The following is a 22,138-nucleotide window of genomic DNA, read 5'->3' on the forward strand; positions in this document are numbered from 1 at the left end:
GGGGTCATGAACTGGCTTTTTTAAATTGTATTATATTGTTGTGAGGTCAACTTATGACGTTCGCTTGGTTTTTGCATTCAAAAACATCAAAATGAATAAGTAATAGGCTATTTTCTACCCTAGTTTTAAGCCGGTTTTTATGGGCGTCTCGCACTGAAGACTTGGAAATAAACGCTGCGAGTAGATAACAGTTTTGCATATTATAATGAGTTTCAACTCACCCGTCGGTGTTCTGAAAACGTCCAATGTTGTAAAATGGCAACCGGAATGATTCGCGCATACATGTTCGACCCAGAGTCCGTGTGTTGCACCATTTCTGGCAGATCCACTATAGATGGCACACCACCGTTCTTTACTCTTAATCGGTCTGCAAATCCAGTCTTGTTTACAAAACAATCCTCAATGAAATGAAGCGAACAGACGGACAATGTTTTACCTCATCAGCTGGAACGTCATTAAAAATAAAGTTTAACCATGCAGTCCTGTTGGAATCCAGAGGATTTCAGTTCTGAAACTTACAGGATATTTTTATAATATGATGACCTCTTAGATGTCAAAAGCTCAAGGAAAATTTGATTTCTGAGTTCATCACCCCTTTAAGAGTGCAAACATTATTTTCATTGAACGCAATCAATGCGTGTGGTGGTGAGAGAGAAACATACTGTAAATGTAAAGCACTTATGGTAGGGTGGTGATGGCTCATTGGAAAGGCACATGCCTTTGGTGTGAGAGACCCGGGTTCGAATCCACTGTGAGACACCAATGTGTCCCTGAGCAAGACACTTAACCCCTAGTTGCTCCAGAGCGACCTCTGACATATACATACAGCAATTGTAAGTCGCTTTGGATAAAAGCATCAGCTAAATGAATAAATGTAACTCCTCTGTTGCTCAAAACGATGAATAGCACATATCAAACTTCAGTGTCTCATTACAGCTGGTTTTGGTTCTGCAACTGGTTATTTAGGAACATTTCATTCTATTTTAAATTCGAAAAAGTCCAAATCATTAAAATAAGTAAATGAAATAAAACACAAATTCATAAATAACATAAACATAGGATAAATTCATTTAACAGTGCCCCAGTTTTTTGACTATTATTTCATTGGCAAGTTTAAGTTGGGCTTTACATAAAAATTCCGATCTTAATTTCTTTTTTAATCAACTTTATTAAAAACCCTGCAGTGGGGTTTGTGTTTTCTCATGGCAACAATGTTTTGACAATGAAGGGCTCTGATAAAGAGCTTTTCAAAATATATTTGAATTCAATTCAATTTCATTTAATTCGAAAATTACCCTAAATGTTGTTGTAAATCGCTTATTTAAATCAAATATGATGATTTATTACTGAATATTTTCCCTCCTTAAATGTGTGTGTTAACATGTCTGGCTGCATTGTCATGGAATGACTATTTTAATGCAGTGTGATGTACTGTGTGTGTTTTTTTTTTAGGCGGCAAGTCTAAGATCTGTGAGATTACTGGCTAGAATCCCTGCTGATGACATGCAGTCTCAGGTAAGACAAACGTTCAAAGCATCTGTTGAAATTCAAAGCTTGTTCTCTGCATTTCTCTAACTTATGTTAATGTGAAGTACTTTGCACTTGTACCTACTTATGATCCTTGGCAGCTCCTGGGCCGTTCGGCATCACCTCGAAAGATGCCCTGGAAACACAGAAAGAAAGAAACGTTACAAACAACCCATTACACAATGACAGGAGGAGAGAAAGAGAGAGCTATTTATGGACTAGACTTGGATTTCCATGAAAAAGCCCCAGTCCCTGTTCCCCCAGCTCACAAAGGCATCTCCATGATTTAACAATATACAGTTTCACCATCTGTGAGAACACGGGGATCTTCCCATGACCCCTAGAGTTCAAACAGAGAACAGGAGCATTATTCAGGTCACAGAGAGAGAGCAGAAAGTGAGGTATGGTGGGGTTCGTGTCAAGAGGGAGAGGAAAGAAGGTCAGGCAGACATTTGGGAATGCAAAACATATCCAGAAATGATAACCTAACCTGCTGCTATCACCACTCTGGTGAACTCATCAGGACCGTGTTTCCCTAGAATCATTCCTTAGCAGTGTTGGGAGTAACGCATTACAAAAGTAATAAATTACAGTAACATATTACTTTTTGCTGTAACGCAGTAGTGTAAGGCATTACTAATCAATTTTCAGTAATATTTTACTCGTTACATGTTCAGTGAGGCTTGTATTACAGTTGTATTACAGTGTATTGTCTGCTTTTACTTCTTAAAGGCAACAGACTATGTGAAAGTTTTAAAGCAGTCTTTTAGTGCCAGTTCAGAGCGGTCGCGTCTGTAACATTGTTTTTTCCTCATGAATGCGAACACGAAAACTAAAATAAAATGAATATTTTAAGTTCTATGGAGACTGCAGAGCCAACCCTTCCTCATCCGATTTGTGCAGTGTAATTAACAGAATTACAAAAAATATATTTTACCTCCTATTTTTTTGTCACGCATGAATGTGTGTCTTTTCCCTAATATTAAAAATAAAACATAGACTGATACTGTATTTGTCTAATGTCTGGAGTCCTTTAAGGAAATAGCCTATATACGTTTCAATACATGTATTTTCTGAGAATTTTTATTTCAAGTTTTGACTGCAAATGTCATCATGTCCATAATGCTGGACTTCCCCAATTTTAAATAATTTATCCTCAACTAGTTTTGTGGTGTAGGTCTACGTATTTTATAATGTTAACTTCAAATAATACTAATAGCCTAATTTAAAGATAAGGCAGCATTGGATCTGGACGGTAAGGAGAATAACGCTGGAGTTGGAAGAGGTGTGTCGCGATTCTGTAGGTTCGTTGATCTGAGTCGTGTGGCGAATCGCGATTTCGGTTTCATATTGCTTATCGTTACAGCCCAAAAGTTAAGTTCTACTTAGTTATTTTGGTGAAAGTAACTCAAAAGTAATACATGAGTAATGTAACGCATTACAATTCTAAGACAGTAATATTGTAAGGTAATGAATTACTTTTAAATAACAGTAACAAGTAATACCTAATGTATTACAGTTTGGAAGTAACTTGCACAACACTGTTCCTTAGTGAGGTTGAATGAGGGACCCACTTAAACAGGGTATTATAATGCCACTGACCACAAAGGGCCAATTTTTCTGTGGAACATGGTAATTTTGATACTTAAATAGGGTAACAAACTGACTGGAGGGGTGATATCATCATTGCTAAAGCTTGGACAAAATCTCAAAGCCCTTCTAATTGGTCACATGAAAAACATAACAATAAATATGACATAACACAATATATGACATAGCACATAGCACAACGTGTACCAATGCTACATTTTTCTATATATCCTAATCATTTGTTAACAAACCCGTATTCATTTCTTCATTGTTTCTGCCTTAAATTTATACATTGTTAAATTAATACATCATTAGCTAACTGTCTGATTTGTAGATGTACATTTCTGAAATGCATAACTAACAGATCACTCTGAATTGTAATGTGGACATGCATGCATTTTCTGGAAAGCTGCACTATACAAATACATGTGAATTAAATTGAATAACATAACATAACATATAGCATAGCCTAACAACATAGCCTAGCATATCATAGCATACTAATTATTTGGATCCGTATTATAAAGTGAAGATCATTGGAACTAACTAGTAATGACTCAAGTGTTACTACATGATCTAGTCATGATGTGTGCAACCGTTTGAGATTTTTGGTGAACTTTAGTATACTTTTAGAAAATGTCTTTAGTAACACTTGAGTCATTACTAGTTAGTTCCAATGATCTTCACTTTATAATACGAATCCAAATAATTAGTAATTCCCACAGAAGTATCTAGTAAAACTTTCATCTGTGAGCTCTTACTTACTAATTCGTTAATAAGAGTTTCTTTTAGTTAATAGTAGTTACTAGATTATTAATAAACTTTTTCAGTAGTTCTCTGGGAAGTTTAAAAAAAATAGTAGTTATTGATTAGTTAATAGTGAACTACCACTTTCGTCTGTGCGCTATTATTACTAGTTCATTAATCAGAGTTTCTTGTTAGTTAATAATAGTTACTAGTTTGTTTATATTGTGTTACTCATTAGTTCTTGTGTAGTTATTCATTAACGAAGGAACCGTATTCTAAAGTGTTACCCAACATAGCATAGTATAGCATAACAACATAGCATAGCATAGCATAACAACATAGTATAGCATAGCATAGCTCAGTGGTTCATGTAGGTTGTCTACAAACCAGAAGGTTGGTGGTTCAATCCTGTCAAGGTGTGTCAAGGTGTCCATGAGCAAGAAACCTATCCCCAGCTGCTATAGCTGGATGGCGCCTTGTATGGCTGACACAATACAAGTGAAGTGTGTGAGTGAGTGAATGGGTGAATGTGAGGCAAATGTAAAGCGCTTTGGTGGCCATTGGGTCTGTGAAAGCGTTAGCATAGTCAATAGTAGTGATGCACAGAAACGGCTGATACAATTTTAAAAAGTACTTCTTACAGAAAAAAATATACTATAAAATAGTATACTGAACTGAATGAAATGCTTTCAGACACTTAGGGTGCTTCACACTTGTAGTTCAGTCCCCTTGGTTGGTTCTTTTGATCTAGACCAAAAAAGGAGGAGATACATTTAGTCTTTTTAGTTCGCTTAGCGTTCACATTGTCATTGTTGAAAACCAAACCTAAAAATTCAAAACATACAAGCAAAAACAAAAGGCTTTTATTTTGCGACTGAACATCCAAAACAATGCTGTGTGCTGGGCTAAATGCCCTTGTTCTTTGTGCATATATGTGATGATATTTTTTTTTACAAGCTGAGAACTCATAAAGTGAAACCCAGTTGTGCTTGAGCATTCTGTCCTCTTAGGGTTGCGTCTGGTTTTGATTCGTTTAGAGGTCTTTGGTCCATGCTGCGTTCATATTTCATTCAAAACCGTACCATAGTTCGTTTGGAAGTGGACTGAGACAAAGCTTTTGGATGGAAGGTTTGAATGGCAGTGTTCACACTTAGGCTATTCAAATGAACTACACTAACAGAGCAATCGTGCCAGAGTTCGCTGTGCTTGAACCAAAAGTCTGAACACACCCTTAATTGCATGTTTTTTATGTTAAAATTAAAATGAATTATGGTTTAAAATGTTACCAATACAATTAGTTCAAGTAAAGCTTGCTTCTTTGATCCATTCAGGATAGGATTTAAGTACATATTTATATGTAATTTCATAATTACTCCCATTGTCTTTGAAATATGGTTAAAGTGTACTGCCAGGCATTAAAATATACTTTAATGTTATTTCTTTTGAAACTTGTATGTCATGTATTTCAATATTTAATTAAATTCATTTGTAATGATTAAGTAATTTAGTACATTTAAAATACTTTAAATGTAATTTTGAATAACACTTATGATCTATTATAATCTAATTATAATTTAGCCAACACATCAAAATAAGTGTGCTTTAAAGCATGACAAAGGATTATTAAAGCGTTAAAGATTTAAAGTGTACTTCAAAATAAAACTGTTCGTTTTATACAATTAAGTGCACTTATTTTTCCACAAGTGTAGTCAATAGAGGAATAAACATTTAGCCCAGAGAATGGTGTAGTTACAGTGTCTACCAGTAACATCTGAAGCTAACCAGCTAAACCTTCACTTCATGTTTTTGTTGTATGCATTATTCATCATTTCACGGAAACTGTGATTCTGGGTCATTTAAAACCTCTGTTTTTCTCTCAGAAAAGTGTGGAGGTGTATGATCATCTAAATGGCTCGCGGATCATCTTCTCAGATGAGGCTCTTCCCATCAGTGGATCAAGACAGCACTTCATGACTCCGGATATGAGCCAGGAAGTAGTTGTAATCTCTCCTGGACTTCCTACGCCTCCGTTAAGCCCGTTCCACCACAGTTCAGCCTCTACGTCTTCACATCAGGCAAGAGCATATCCGTAACACATTACTGTTGCACACATTCTTACATATGTGTGTTTGGAACTTCACTATTCATATACACTCGGATCCAAAGGTCTGAGATGTATTGAAAATCTGGGATTCTAAATCTAACTTATATATATATATATATATATATATATATATATATATTAATCAAAATGTATTTTGAAAAAGTAAATATCTGACGTTGATCATATTGGGCTTATAGATGTTCTAATTTCCATGGAAGCACAAAATGCTCAAGAGAACATGATTATTATAGGTTTTACACAAACTTGTGGAGTTCATGCAGCTTTAGAGCTGTTGTCATTCAAGCAAAAAGGAGACATACCAAAATAATAATAATACTTTCTTACATTTCAACTTTGTTTCAACTTTATTTTCAACTCTATTCAGTTAAAAAACATTTTGTTGATTGAAATCAGATATAAATAAAAGATGGAAAAATTCAACTTAAATCTCAAATGAAAATGAATAAAATAGTAATAAAATAATAATATAAATATTATAAAAAAGGAATAAAAATGACAACGCACATGACAAAATTGTACTAAAATTAAAAACTGAAAATATAAAAAATTAAAGCAATTTAAAGTAGCAATAAATACTATAATAATAAATAAATAATACAAACAAAAAAAATCACTGCTTTGAGCACTGACTTTGACTGAAGGTTTTTAGGAACATCATTTGTATTGTTCTGCCCCCTTGTGGAATTCATTAAAAAATGACTCATACAGAATTCATCCGTTTTACAGTTTTAAAGCATTTCTTTGCACATGTCACTTGGATTGATATTTTATAATGTATTTTATAAATATTTTATAATTCAGACATTTATATATACAATTTAAGTGTCCAAATGTGTTATGATGTTAAGTTTTAATGATTTAATGTTTTCCTATTTACTTGGATTCTCTTTAATTCTCTGCTAATTCACTGTGATTGTAATATATCCCCGACTGTGAATTAATGTTTCATCAGGTCGCAGAGGTCAATGGAGGTGGATTCCCGTCACACAGTTTCGGATCCTACTATGGAACGACTCAGACAAATAGTAAATAATCCATGACTCAATCTGTCATATTAAGTGCATAACTTGACTGAATTAAATTAGTATTATGTGCATCTTATCTGTGGTGATAAGTAAATATAGAAAATTAGAAATTAAATAGGTACTATGCAATTCCATATGTGTTTAATTCATCATCTCTCGTCCCTTTTAGTTGGATTATCCAATGGGGGAATACAGAGTGGAGGTTCTGCCACATTGCCCAGGACTTCTGCATCCCGAGAGGAGCGCTTAATAAAGTTCTCTGGAATCGGTCCTGTAGATGAGACGGGCATGCCAATCGCATCCCGATCTGTGAGTCCCTACTCTCTCTGAACCACTGCAATCCCAGAATGCATTCATGCTTCACACCTTCAGTGAGCTGGAAATTATGCCCATTTTATCCTGTTGGCTGTATAAACCAATCGTGCATGCATACTAGTTATCACATCACAAAACTGTGTAAGATAATCTGGTAATCTTTATCCGTAGGTGTAGATATAGAACATCTCTTGTATATTGTTTATTTTTAACCCATTAGCAAATAGTTTGTCTTTTTTAAAATAAAAATCTTACTGACAAGACATATTTAAGATATTAAATATTATATAATAAAAATTCAAGATATATTTTCTGAAGATGAATGGTCAGTTTTTACTCACCCGCATGTTGTTTGAACCCTGTAAGACCTTCGTTCATTTTCAGAACACAAATTAAGATATTTTTGATTAAATCTGAGAGCTGTCTCACTACTCCATTGGCGTCTAAGGGACTGAAACTTGCCGGCCCCGAAAAGTTATTAAAGACATCGTTAAAATAGTCCAAGTGACTAGAATGGCTCAATCTTATAAGAGAACTCTGGCGTAATCAACCTTATTAAAGGTGGAATACCTAAGATTTTATGGCGCTAGAGGGCGCTACATTCAAAACAACAACAACGGCTTTGCTTGATGACGCTGTGGAGGAACGCGGAATGATGGGAACTGTTGTTTTCAACTCCACCGTGGATAAATCAGTCAGACGGGAATCGAAAATTAGTTGTCATGGATGAGGTAAAGCTCGATTTCTATAAATGTTGCGTTTAATGACATGCTTGTTTTTCATTAAACTGAAATAACCGCAAGAAAAGTCAGGTTTAAAAGTAAATTAGTTATCACAGATGTTACTGTACGAGTCACTGGACGAAGTGACTTATTTTTGTCTCAAATCGTTGCTAATGGATCCTGACTTCGCCCTATGCTGCAATATGCATTTAGTTTTGCATTCATTTACAGAAATCAGCTGCTTGAATGACAATAGCTGATGTTATTAGATTTTTCAGGTGAGATTCTCAATTCATTCAGTTAACGGATGCTCTGAGGTAAAGTTTTCAGAATGCAGACTCAGCAACGATTGTATAACTGTACAGTACAATAACATAGAAAAGACATTATCTTCCTTTCATGTCATTAAACATAACAATATTGCTGGCCATACACTGATGAGAAAGTGCGCGTCCCGTGTGCGATACCTGGAGTTGTCCTAGACGTGGCGTTTCTCGTCCGGTGTGCGACCCCCTTTACAGCCAAGAGTTCACATTCTGAGAATAAATGAAAAGAATAATTGTGCTCCATTCCATAACAAATGCGCGAAACAAGCTTACGTTTGTTGCTTGATAGACGCTAACGCACAACTACAACTACCGCATTTGTCCAGGACTACACGATTGACTGGCGACTCCCAGCTCACCCCTGCTCGTTTCCTTGGTTAAAATCTAAATTTTCTCACGATTTAAACATTGTTTGAAACATTTGAAATATTGTAAGTTATCATCTTAACTAAATATATAACACTGGCCTTGTGATTTTGGGATATTTTAATGCAAAAATCTTAGGTATTCCACCTTTAAACGGTCTGTACACTCACAAAGTTCTCAATGCTTTTTTGACAAGACATATTTAAGATATTAAATATTATATAATAAAAATTCAATATATATTTTCTGAAGATGAATGGTAATATTTTATGCAGTTGTGCTTCTTAAAGGGGCTATATGTAGAATTCAAAAGACTTTGTTATAGTGACACCGGTGGCTGTTGAGTGAACTGCAGACAGCAAATTATTGCTCGTGCACGTGTACAAGAGACTGAACACAATTTAGTGTCCCAATATACTCACAGAGAAGTTCCTTTTCTTTCTTTGCTGAAGTAAAAAAAAATTGGAAATACATTTGCAGCACTATACTGTTAACAAACATCAAGACGTCATCCATGCTGCTGAGAACGACGTTTAGATGAATATGTAACGTAAATATGTGCTGCAGCTTTCCTCTCAATAACAAAATAAATGCACAGCGGAGAGAAAACAGCAGTTTAGAAAGCATCCGATCATAGTGTTTGCATGTTTGCACCAGCTCTGCAGTTCACTGGAATCACAAATGAGGTAATTGACCCTTCGCTAAGCCACGCCCGAAAACCGCCACTGGCCAATCATGTCTTAGCAACCGTAACTATGCGCGGGAGGTCTGGCAAGCTTTCGAACGAGGGAACATGCTGAAGCATTGTGCGTATGGATTGTGCAAATCTGATACCGGTATACTAAAAGTTTGGACGGGGGAGAGGAATTATTTTCCTTCCAGAAAATCTAAAAGCCAAGGGGAGAAATGATTGGCGTGATCTAGCGTCTATGTGCGAGACCCATTCACAACTACTGGTAAATGTCGACATGCTTAACAAAAACACCCATTGCTTGGAAATATTGACGGTTCTTTGGTCATAATGATAACGTAAAATAAGACGATTAAAGAGACAAGACAAAGGCTCATTGACATACTTTAAAATATATTTCAGCATTTTGTTAATCGACGTCCTACTAACGTTACCCCCAGGGTTCTCAAGTCTCACGCATTGGCCGTGAGACACACTCATTTCGACTGGTTCACACGCTCACACGCCACACTGTGTATTTCTCACGCTGAAAAGGCAATGCCAACCAAGTTGTCCTGGCTGAAAGCTTTCTAACGTTGTATACGAGGCGCAGGCAAACAAAGTGAAGTTTCCTGCCGCCAGCGCGTATCTCCGCCAGATTGCGTTCGTTACTAGGCAGCATATATGCGCGCTGCGTGCACCACTGATCTATACATGACATGTCATTCAGTAGCGCGAACACACGGAAATGGACGGAACGTCCTCGGTATCCTAGGTAACCAACAACATCGCGCGAACACATGTGTCGTGATGGAGAAGAAGGTAAGTTGGAAGAAGCTCGTCTAACATTTTTGGGCTAGAACATTTAATATGTAGCCCATCGTACATTATTATTGATGCAGTCAAAAACTCTACAACTACTTTGCAACCAGGCTCAGTTTGGCTATCTTACGTTATCTGAAACTAAGAGAAATGTTAGTGGGTATGGAAAGGAATGAAGATTTACTGATTTTATTTTAAATTATATTATACTGTAATATTAATAGTCTTTCTAGTTACATTAAGGATGTATTACAGCAGATTGCTCTGGGTAATATTTAATCATTGTCATAATGTTGCATTTGTATTTTTCAAAGATGTCAGGAAAAAAGCAGAAAGATATTTTGTCATTTTGGGCACCAAAGGGTAAGCCCCCTAAAAAGGTTGCCAGATTAGAGGAGGATGGAAGAGGTGGTGCACTCTAATCTGTCCATTTGTTCTCAATGTCCCACCACACAATAAATCATTCGTCTAGATAGAAGACGCATTCAAAAATCAAAATGCAATTTTTAAAGATTTGTTTGAAACTGTTTGGAGCAATTTGTTATATTTTTGGTTAGCTATATTTGTAATACTGCATTAAAGAGTATTTGATGTGATGAATTGCTCTGTCATTTATCAGATTTACTAATTGTTATAATTTTAATTTGTTCTGGTTAATTATGAACAATGGGTAAAATTGGGGGCGGGGATGGGTGGGGCGGGGCTTCATTATGGCTCCTCCCCTAACCGTGTGTGATCTCACTCCAAGCTTTTGCTCAAACTTGAGAACCCTGGTTACCCCTTACTAAGTAACTTAACCCAATCCGATCGCGGCTCTCCCGGTATTAGTGTTATTCCACAAGATTTATTGATAAGCTGTTCGATTTATAATTTTTACGATTATTTTCACATACCCTGCTGTGTATGAACACAGCTGTTCCTCAATTTGTGTTTCCCATTTGAACGGTCAGCGTGAGGCGCTGCTGCTTGCGCTGGGACTATAACGTTAGGCTTTAACTTTAATTTTTAAGAAATTATTCTCTAATCGGTTGCATATAATGTCGTGAATATATCCCTCAAATGCATACTGTAGTCCCTTTTGTCTTGCTCTCTCAGATATTTCACTTGTTCGCCGAAAATTACTAATTATCTCATTGAAATGTCTGACAGCGGGTGCATCCACACTATAATAGATGGGCCAGCCGCGAAAGCTTGACAGGCATAGCAACAGTAACTAGGGAGGGCGGGGCTTAGCGAAGGGTCAATTCAAATGATAGTTTGATTATAACTTAACTAAATTTGAGACCATAGACTATATAGATCCGGCTTCCCTTTTCTTTGCATGACACTTTCATATTAGCCTAAGCCAGCGCGGTCTCATCCCAAGGCATCATTTACTGACGCTTTTGACATTTCGTCTACATCCAACGCACATGGCACCCTTTAGCGTCAGAAGGCGCCTCCTAGTAACCCTACCCCAGAACTAAACCTACCCATACTCTGTGCGTGTTATATTGATGCTAAAGTGTGCCATGTGCGTTGGATTTAGACGAAATGTCAAAAGCGTCACTATATGATGCCCTAGGATGAGAATGCGTTTCCTAAGCCTACAGTACAGTATCTTTCGACATTATCCTGAAGATTGATAATAACATTGACAATAAGCATTCGCTTCATGTGTCCGAAGAACTATGAGGCTCTCAAGAGCGTGTGTAATCACCTCCTTATGATTTTCCCGGCAAAAATGTCCCGAGTTCTACACATGTAAATCAGTCTGGCATTTCTAGACAACCTAAGACATCGGGGAAGGTCTCGTCTTTTTAAAGTTGTCATTAATACGTGAAAATTTGTGCATATAGGCACTTTAAATTCAAAAATTTCGTTTAAAAAACAATAGAACGTTGTTAAAATAAATGCATATGTTGCACTTCTTTGTGTATTCTTTATTTTAATATTCAAGTATTTGATTTTTAGAGCTTTATTTGAATGCATTGTTGAGCTTTTTTATTTCCGATAGCAATATTTTACTTGCTAACAATACAAAAATATGAATAACAAATATTTTGTACAGAGTTTATGCCATTTATATGTTTTATTTTGAACAATGCATTTTTTTTTGTTGTCTTTCCCATCTCTTTCACCAGAGCGTAAACAAGCCTAAGGACTGGTATAAGAGCATGTTCAAACAAATCCACAAGAGACCAGAGGGTATGTGCTCTCTCTCTCTCTCTCTCTCAGAAACAACGAGGAAATTCCTCTCTGTTATTGTCCGTCACATTTTACATGGTCCAGAAAGAATAAAGCCAAACTCTGGCTTAGAAATTTTATACCTCATTTCTTGAACATTGTTAAACCTTTCACCACATATGGAACTCAATGAGAAAGTGCACAATCAACCCCTTTGAAAGTGGAACCAGATATGCTTTACTGAGCATGATGGGATTTAGGATACACCACACTGTGCCTCTCCTTCATCATTTAACATTCTGAGTTTAGATACCGATTTTAAACTCTTAAAAATGTCAAGAGCACAAACCAAAATAGTAAATTACAAATAAAACTGGTTTTCGGACAACAGCATAAGAACGTTGCTGAAAAAGAGTGTTGCTGTAACACACTCACGCTGAAATTTATACAGTGCTGTACCACTAATTACTGTTACAAAACTTCACCAAAACCCTCTAGGACACTTGGCCTGAGTCCTGAGGTAGATTTAATGTTCACAGGTTTGCTGTTGCAGTTTAATAACTGGAAAAGCACTTGGTGTGGTTGAGTAATTATGAATGTGTAACACAGCTTTCTCAAAGTATTTCCATAGACATATTGTTTGACTCAGACTTATTGAGCTTATAGAGAGAAAGAAGTTTAGAGCAGGTTGTCATGTGATGAGCTTGTGGTATCTGGTCTTTAAATAGTACAGTAAGTAGTTCATTTAAATGATATTTTATTACACAGACAATCTGCCTTGTTGTGATTGTGGTATAGCTCATGGATTGCTCTGTGCTAACCAGTCACTGCACCACATCAAACCTTAGATATTGATATTATTATTTTAGCTAATAACTATACAGATGCAGGCAAATATATGAAGTTTAGATAAAACAGATAAAACATGTTTTCTTCGTTTAATGCATTTAGTTGATTATAGGGATATATTGATTTGGCATTCATTATGATAATTATGGCATGTTTCTTCCTTTTTTTCCAATATTTTGTTGTTATGGCCAATAACTGATACACAATTATATTAAAATTCTAATCAATCTATGTTACCAGTAAAAAGTTTAAGGTTGAGGAGGTTTTATAATGTTTTTGAAAAAGATAAAAGTCTTTTCTGTTCACCAAGCTTAAGAGATTTTATTTGATATAATGCATGTATTGTTTAATGCTGCATTTATTTAATCAAAAATACAGTAAAACTAGAATGTTGTTAAATATTACTCAATTAAAACTGTTTTCTATTTTATTTTATTTATTTTTAGTTAGTTATATATATGAAGAGTTCAGATGCAAAAGCCTCTAAATGCCATTTGAAATTTTCTTCTTTAATGATGATTTTTATCAAACATATATATTTAAGTTCAGTAATTTCACTGAAATAACAATTAATAGGTAATTATCATTGCCATTTAAGTGAAATACTGAACTTAAATATACAAGCTTGATAAAAATGATCATTCTAGAAGAAAATTTCAAATGGCACTTAGAGGCTTTTGCATCTGAACTCTTCATATATATATATATAATTTAAAAATAAAAGTTATTCCTGTGATGTTCATTTTTATTCATTAATCTTCAGTGTGATCCTTCAGAAATCATTTTAATATGCTGATTTGGTGCTCAAAAACATTTCTTATTAATGTTTTTATTTTTGTATTTTTTTCAGGATTATTTGTTCAATAGAAAGTTCAAAATAAACAGCATTTATTTGAATTTTATAAATTATAAATACTCAATTTTGATACATTTTCAGTGTCCTTTTTAAACATGTTGCATGTACTAACTATAGTAATAACAGTAGATTATGCATAATTAATTAAATAAAATATATTTAAATATATTTAAAATATAAATAATTAAATAAAGTGTACCCCAAAAATCTTACTGAACCCAATGTTTTTAATAGTAGTGAATTCAATTCTATACTATTTTGGCTAAATAAATGGTAAATAAAAGTTTAAAACTAAAGATTACATTGATATTAAATCAGTAGTGTTTTGTAAAGATTCATATTTATTGTTAAATGACAGCAACGCTAACTTAAATGTAGAAATAGGAAAAATTAGCCTTTACTATTTAATATCAAAAATAATATAGGCCTAATATAATACTACTACATTTCAAAAATTCAAATATCGGCTCATAACTAGTTTACTTTCTTCTAATTTCATTTTGTATGTTTTTACCCCTGTAGAGCCTGAGCTTGACTGGAGAGAAAGTAAGTTGTATTTAATATGGAAACATTCTCCTTATTTCCTGGGAGAATCCTGAATTGTGTTGCAGTGTTTTACACCAGTTTGTGTTAAATGAAAATGTTAAACCATTCAGTTTGATGTATTCGGATAAAGACAGTATTCTCAAACTGAATAAAAGTGTGAAACATCTATAAGCTCTCATTGATATCCATTTTTTTAATGCCTGCAGGGAAGCTGTCATCATCATCGCCTCCCCCAGATTCTGCCCAGCGGGACGGGCACTCAGACCCCTTCACTCTCACCCCTCACGGAGCCCTGCCTGACTGGTGAGGGAGAGAGAGAGAGAGAGAGAGAGAGAGTTACAGAGACACTGGGCAGGTTAGAATCTGTTGCTGCAAGAACCAACAATGATTGTGTGCGTGTATGGTGTTTTGTTACAGGGCTGATCTGGGCGATACAGGGAAGCACCCAGAACCAAAGAGTATTTTTGACTTTGAGCCTGGAAAGGGAGAAGCGGTAGAAGATCGGAATAAGGTAAGAAACAGCAGTCATCCACCATAACCTGAGCATTAATACAGTTTAACAAGAAATATTGTCATTTAAACATGCAAAAAAACATGTATAAATGACAATAAAGGGGGTTGTCTGTGTATTATAATGATTTGTAGGAAAAAGCATCCTGATTTTTTTAGTTTGCCAGTTCATCCAAAGCATTATTGTGTCTGTTGAATGCCTTTTTGTTACTGTCCGTTGGCATTTGTGAGTGGGTTTGACTGAACGCTAGAAAGGGTGAGAAGGTGCTGGGGAAAGTACAGTAGTTGTGACTGTCTTGCTGCGCAGAATCCGGGTGAGGAGATGATGACAGCCTTCCCAAAGGCATTCAAAACAGACAAACTGTATCAATTGGCCCTTTCGAGAAGCAATCCTGGTATATTACCGTAAAAATGACCAGAATTTCTTTCCCGGTAAATACATGCGCTGTTCACACAAGCCTTGTCTTGTTACAGGTACGACACATTAAAGTAACACAGAAGCAGCGTTAGAGTTAATTAGGTACTTAAGTGATTCATTGAGTGATGATTGTTTGATTATTGAAGACACCTGATGTATGAGCAGAATCACACAATTAAAGTTGCATATTTATTGGGCTTACAGTATGCATAAAGCACTGGATCTCCATAACAGAGCTATCCATGTGTTCCTCCTGCACAAAAATATATCGATTTTTTGTTTATTCCTCAAAATGGATAATCACAATAAATCAAGTCTTTATACTGTACAATACATATTGTTTCAAAGCAAACAGTGACAATGATTCAATGACGCAAACAGAGTTCATTTCGGTCTAAAAGAAAATAGTGTCATTAAATGATTCATTTCTGTTGTAAATATCATCAATTATTAAATTAGTTAATTTAATATATAAAGCAGTTCTGCATAAAAACAGTGATGTCTTCCAGCTGACCGTTATAAATGTACAATATATAACTCCTTTTTTAATGTCAGGATAATATAACACTATATCCAGTTATAGTCATTTGTTACTGTAAACTAATGACCTTTTTAGTTTTAGTGTAGTGATGTACATTTGAAATATCTCGACTTCAGTCTTGATTACATTCACTCTCAAAACTTTTCACCGAGGCCTAAAAAGACGTGTCATTCGGGGGCCAGGAGAGAATTGGGATTATTAAATTCTCAGATTAAGATGTTTGTCAGGAATCCTGATTGTTTATGACTGACTTTATGTCTGGCTTTGTGTGAATAAGAGAATAAAAGAATCTATTGTTTCATCTCCAGTTGTGGCGCTGTGTGAAGGAGGACTGTCTTGTGATTCGTATTAAACCTGTTAACCGCTTGTGTGATTTAAAAGCTCCAAGTGCTGTTTTCCCACATTTGCCTTAATGTGACAGCTATCATCTCTTCCACTAAAGGCAGCTTTGCTTTGTTAAAGTGCCCCTGTGCTGAAAATCCAACAATTTTTACATGTATATGTGGTGTTTTTTATATGCTTTAAGACAAACCATGTGCAAATTCACAATTCAGCACCATTGCCAAGGATTTTCTCCTTAAAGGAGTAGTTCACTTTAAAAAAAAAAAAAAAAAACTTTTGCTGATAATTTACTCACCCCCATGTCATCCAAGATGTCCATGTCTTTCTTTCTTCAGTCGAAAAGAAATTAAGGTTTTTGATGAAAACATTCCAGGATTTTTCTCCATATAATGGACTTCAGTGGGAACCAAACGGTTCAAGGTCCAAAAGACACTTTCAGTACAAACTGCAAACTGTTCAAAGGGCTTTAAACGATTCCAGACGATGAATAAGGGTCTTATCAAGCGAAACATTCGCTCATTAAAAAAATCGCCCTTGCTCTGTACTGTGATGAGCGTTCGGTACTCTCCTGTTCAAACTCGTTCATCAAAATGAACAAATCTTTTTTCGAGTCATTTGGTTCATGAACAAAATGACTCGAAAAAAGATTAGTTCATTTTGATGAACGAGTTCAAACAGGGGAAATGACCGATCTTAATTTTTGAAATGACAGATCGTTTTGCTAGTTAAGGCTCTTATTCAACACATTCTCATCCCAAGTCGTCATCTAACTGACAACTGTCAACATCCGACGTTTTAGGGTACCCTTTAACGTCAGTTAGGTGACGATCCTAGGGCGTCATCTAACTGACTCTTTACCTTTAGCTGGGGTTGGGTTAGGATTAGATAGCGTCATCTAACTGACGTTAAAGGGTACCCTAAAACATCGGATATTGACGTATGGTCAAAAGCGTCAGTCAGATGACGTCTTAGGATGAGAACGGGCTGCCTTATTCATCGTCTGGTGTCTAGTAAAGCCCTTTGAAGCTGCACTGAAACAGTCATTTGGACTTTAAACCGTTTGGCACCCAATGAAGTCCATTATATGGAGAAAATCCTGGAATGTTTTCATCAAAAACCTTAATTTCTTTTCGACTGAAGAAAGAAAGACATGGACATCTTTGATGACAAGGGGGTGAGTAAATTATCAGGAAAAGTTTTTTTTTAAAAGTGAACTACTCTTTTAAGACCAAAAACCAAAAACAGTCTCAAAAACGCATTTAAAATCGAAAACTACCATGTAACCAATCATGTCAAGGTGTTATGGTAAATGGATCACTGAGCTGGTGTGAGTGAGTGAAGGCGGGGCTAATTTACATATTCATTGAACTGCATATTCTAAATGAGGCAAGTTTTTTTTTTTTATATGTCACTTTGATGATCAAATATTCGTTTTGAAGGATACTATTGACTACAGGGGGACTTTAAAATATTTGAAAGATGCATTGCTTATCATGTCTTACGGTGTTCTGGATGGCTTTTGTAAGGTTGTTAGCTGCCATTCAATTCTGCTCTTCTGGGAACAATTAAATTAGTCTAAATGTGGCTTAATTACATTGTATGATGTTGTAGTCTCAGTTGGTATTTGATTTGTTTTTAGTCTCTGAGGTCTGCTTCACAGCTGCCTTTATATTACACCCCGGGTAAACCTCAACCCAGATCTCCATCTATAGAGGTGAGTGTCTGCACTTCTACATCAGACATCAATCTGAATGCATCTCGCCTTTTTATTATTATATTAATTACAAAGCTATTACAAATAAATGTAATATTGTTAATATGGTCATTTTTAGAAGGTACATTTGTTATAATATACATAAATGCCCATCATTTTCTGATTTATTTTAAAGAGAATATATTGATGCTATTGGACTATTCCTGTGTACTCAGCATAATCTGAATAAACGAAGGCTATTCCTTTTCCATTCTCTTCTGCAAGTACTGGAGACGCTCTTTATCGCCAAATACCTTGTGATTTTTATACTATCAAAGTTCAACTACCATGAAATCGCATGCACTCCCAGATTACATTTAGATTTCTGGGTTACACCAATAGTTTTACATAAAATATAAATACCAATAGTTTTACATAAAAATGCATATGCCGTGTGTGAGCTGGTTGTCATGCTGTTGTCCAGGCGACACTGGTGTCGGAGCTGAACCGCTTTGAGGCAGAGCTGGACTCAGACATTCGTGGTCTGGAGAGGAAACTGTCACAGAAGCAGCAGCGGCGAGGCAGGGGTGAGGTACTGACTCTCTTTTCTACACATTTATAATTCTAAAAAGTACAGCCAAACAATTTTCCTGTCATTCCAATTGAAATTTCAGTTCAACTTCTTGTGGTTTGTGGCCTGTTCAATTCAATACAAAACAAACACCCTTTCTCAAAGGTTTAGAGAGCGAGCATCAAAGACAAACAGACACTCCAGTTAGATAAAACATGGAGATCATTTGAGATGTTGTATTTGGCGTATAAGTCTTTTGGACTTCCAGTCAGACTTTAGTCATCCATTATGACCTCACCGATTTCTTAAAAATTCCTGTACCCTTCAGACAAGGTATTAGTCTTAATCTCGTACTTGTTGTGCCAAAAAAAGAAAAAAAAGAAAGTCAAATGCTTTCTCTGTTTCTGGCCACTGCTGTTACCTTCCTGCCAGCGTGCTTCAGGTCGCTGGATGTGGGCCCTACTTTGACAGCTGTGCATGCTGATCCTCTCTATCACTTCCTGTCATGCTGAACAGACAAAGTCTGCAGCCGCCCACCGCTGATCTTGCCTTTGAATCACGCCAGCCTGCACAATGTCTGCTCATTAAATCCCAGGCGTGTTTATTTGATCCTTTTCTTGCCGTGACTCTCTTTCTGTGATTCTTAAAGGGACCGTTCACCCAAAAAGGAAAATTCTGCCATCAACTTTCCTTCATTTCTTTCCACACACACACACACAATTAAAAAATTAGTGCTGGGCAACGATTAATCACATCCAAAATAAAAGTTTGTGTTACATAATATAAGTTTGTACTGTGTACTTTGTATATATAAATATGCAAACGAACACGTTCATGTCTATATTTAAGAAAAAATTGTTATTTGTATATAAAATATTTATATTTGGGCTGGGCAACGGTTAATTGAGATTAATCACATCCAAAATAAAAGTTTGTTTACATAATATATGTAACTGTGTGTGTACTGTCTATAATTATTTTGTATATAAAAATTCACACACGTGCATGTATATATTTAAGAAAAATGGGTTATTAATATATAAAATATTAATATTTCTATTTCTATTTCTATATATTAAATAATTCTTAAATTCTAAAAAATGTAAGAATTTAAAATATTTTACACATAATATGTGTGTATAATTATTTTGCACATATAAATACACATACATGCATTTATATATTTAAGAAAAATAGGTTATTAATATATAAAATATATTTCTATTTCTATATATTAAATATTTCTTTAATATATACATGCATGTATGTGTATTTATATATGCAAAATAACTACACACACATATTATGTAAACAAAAAACTTTTATTTTGGATGTGATTAATCGCGATTAATCATTGCTCAGCCCTAATTTATATATAATATACATTATGTATGAAAATAAACATACAGTATATGTTTCTTAAATATATACATGCATATGTGTATATTTATATTATGCAAAATAATTATACACAGTGCACACACATACATTATGTAAAGACAAACTTTAAAAATAAAGCACTAATAAAAATACATAAAAAATTAACAAAGACATATATTAGACAATATTAATAGACTTCTCTATATCATACAATACACATTAAAAATACAAAAATAACAAAATAATAAATCCATAGATTTTATGTGAAAAAAAAACAGATTGATATTTAAATAAAATTTAAACAATTTAATCTAAAATGAGCTTTTGGCTCAACGAATTCTGCACCTTTAATTGTTGAAGGCTTTATGACTCCCCATGTGCTTGTGAATTACAAACTGTGGAAATCTTAGCTGATGACCTCACATCACCAGTTCCATCTGATTTAGATTTACAATAGAGGTCTGCACAGGCTTTAAACTGAAACTCTGAGCTTTTATCCCCACCCCACCTGACCTGTACGGTTACATTTTAAGCTGGAACCCGAAGTCCTTTGCTCACAGCAAATACCTTTTTATAATACCGCTGTATTTTAGGATTGCATGCAACGATCAGTAAACAAATACATGTAAACAAACACAGTTTCATCAAGACACAGTGGCCCCCTCAGCAGTCAAATAAATACAGTATATCTATCTATTTACACACACACACACACACAAATATATATATATATATATATAATATTTATATATATATTGATAGATAGATAGACAGATAGATAGAGTTTTTCTTTTGTCACAAACCCGAACCCGAAGCTATTTATGAAACTTTAAACCGAACCCAGACATCTAATTTACAATTGCAAACTAAATGTATGGAGTGTAGGACCCAGGGGAGAAGTGTAGCTCTCTGTTCAGGAATGGTCACCGCCTCTTGAGATTGCTTTCGAGCTGCTCCCAAATACTCCTGTTGAACTGTGTCTTTAGGAGAGTTCATGTGTCTTAGAGGTGAATGAAATAGTGATTTCTATTTTCAGGGAGCTAAAACCAACACAGCAGCCACAAGAACAGAAGAGAACAGACAAGAAAACAGGTAAGTGTCTGGGTTTACTTATACTTTGGGGAAAATCTGATCTGAAAAGTCAGGGAAATATAACAAAACCTCATACATAAACTTTTTTAATTAAAAAAAAAAACTCTTAGGATTCAGTCTTAGTGTATAGTAATAGTGCAGTTTCATATGCTATATAGCCATAAATGGATTTGAAGTCATGTAAATATTAGTAATGTTTGAAGTAATATAATATAATATAATATAATATAATATAATATAATATAATATAATATAATATAATATAATTATCCTGCATCATAATTTCTCTGTATATGTCTTATATGTACCATTATATCACAATATTATGTGAACAGGTGGGATGAAGTTGTTCAATCTTTTTAAGCCCAGAATTACAAGTTTCGTGTTTGGAATGTTTTGTAGAAATACTATCTAATAATGGGGTCGGTCTGTCTAATTAATTCTAATACAGTGTGACAAATGCAGCAGATTTCCCCGTTGTTTCCCTGTTTCACTCTCTTATTAAGGTCATATGACATGCCCGGCCTGTCTCCTCGTCTGATTGGTTAATTGTTGACTCTTTGGCCGTCTGCCCACATACCCGACCCCATGCTGAGTTCTTTGTGTGCCTGTACATGTGTTTGTGCATTTGCCAGAGTCTGTGGCATTCAAATTGAGGATGTCTCAGTCTTTAATCACATGCTTGACCTTGTTCGTCCTGTTAATAAAGTGGTACAGTATTAGTGCTTAAACTGTATTAGACACAGTTTTTCTGCCCGCATCGCTGCTCCACATTCAGTTACCCCCCTCTTTATGTGCATTGACACAGCAGAGCTATAAAAGGCAAAGTTAGGTCCCTCCAGGCCTATACTTCAGATGTTCATGCCCATTCTGACACCTTAAGGTTCAGTATTTGCTCGCCAGGGGCCCATATCTCACTGGATCTGACACATTCTTGAG

General features: G+C 35.2%; 1 protein-coding gene and 1 long non-coding RNA gene across 2 annotated transcripts in view; both read left to right on the forward strand.

The window, feature by feature from the left end:
* The window catches only part of LOC148973678 (uncharacterized), a 44,016-nt gene extending 36,994 nt beyond the window's left edge, over positions 1–7,022 (forward strand). Inside the window, exons 4-6 of the long non-coding RNA XR_016146473.1 lie at positions 1,453–1,515; positions 5,745–5,939; positions 6,942–7,022. This is a non-coding gene — a long non-coding RNA (uncharacterized LOC148973678). The remainder of the gene's footprint in view (positions 1–1,452; positions 1,516–5,744; positions 5,940–6,941) is intronic.
* A 165-nt stretch (positions 7,023–7,187) lies between these two features.
* The window catches only part of LOC120486574 (vinexin), a 32,591-nt gene continuing 17,640 nt past the window's right edge, over positions 7,188–22,138 (forward strand). Inside the window, exons 1-8 of the mRNA XM_039682689.2 lie at positions 7,188–7,323; positions 12,359–12,422; positions 14,629–14,652; positions 14,859–14,955; positions 15,070–15,163; positions 18,103–18,177; positions 18,641–18,748; positions 21,144–21,199. Coding sequence (XP_039538623.2) covers positions 7,303–7,323; positions 12,359–12,422; positions 14,629–14,652; positions 14,859–14,955; positions 15,070–15,163; positions 18,103–18,177; positions 18,641–18,748; positions 21,144–21,199 — 539 coding nt within the window. The 5' untranslated portion in view covers positions 7,188–7,302. The remainder of the gene's footprint in view (positions 7,324–12,358; positions 12,423–14,628; positions 14,653–14,858; positions 14,956–15,069; positions 15,164–18,102; positions 18,178–18,640; positions 18,749–21,143; positions 21,200–22,138) is intronic.

The sequence above is a fragment of the Pimephales promelas genome, chromosome 14, assembly GCF_988280905.1.
Source record: "Pimephales promelas chromosome 14, fPimPro1.hap1.1, whole genome shotgun sequence".
Classification (NCBI taxonomy): Eukaryota; Metazoa; Chordata; class Actinopteri; order Cypriniformes; family Leuciscidae; genus Pimephales; species Pimephales promelas.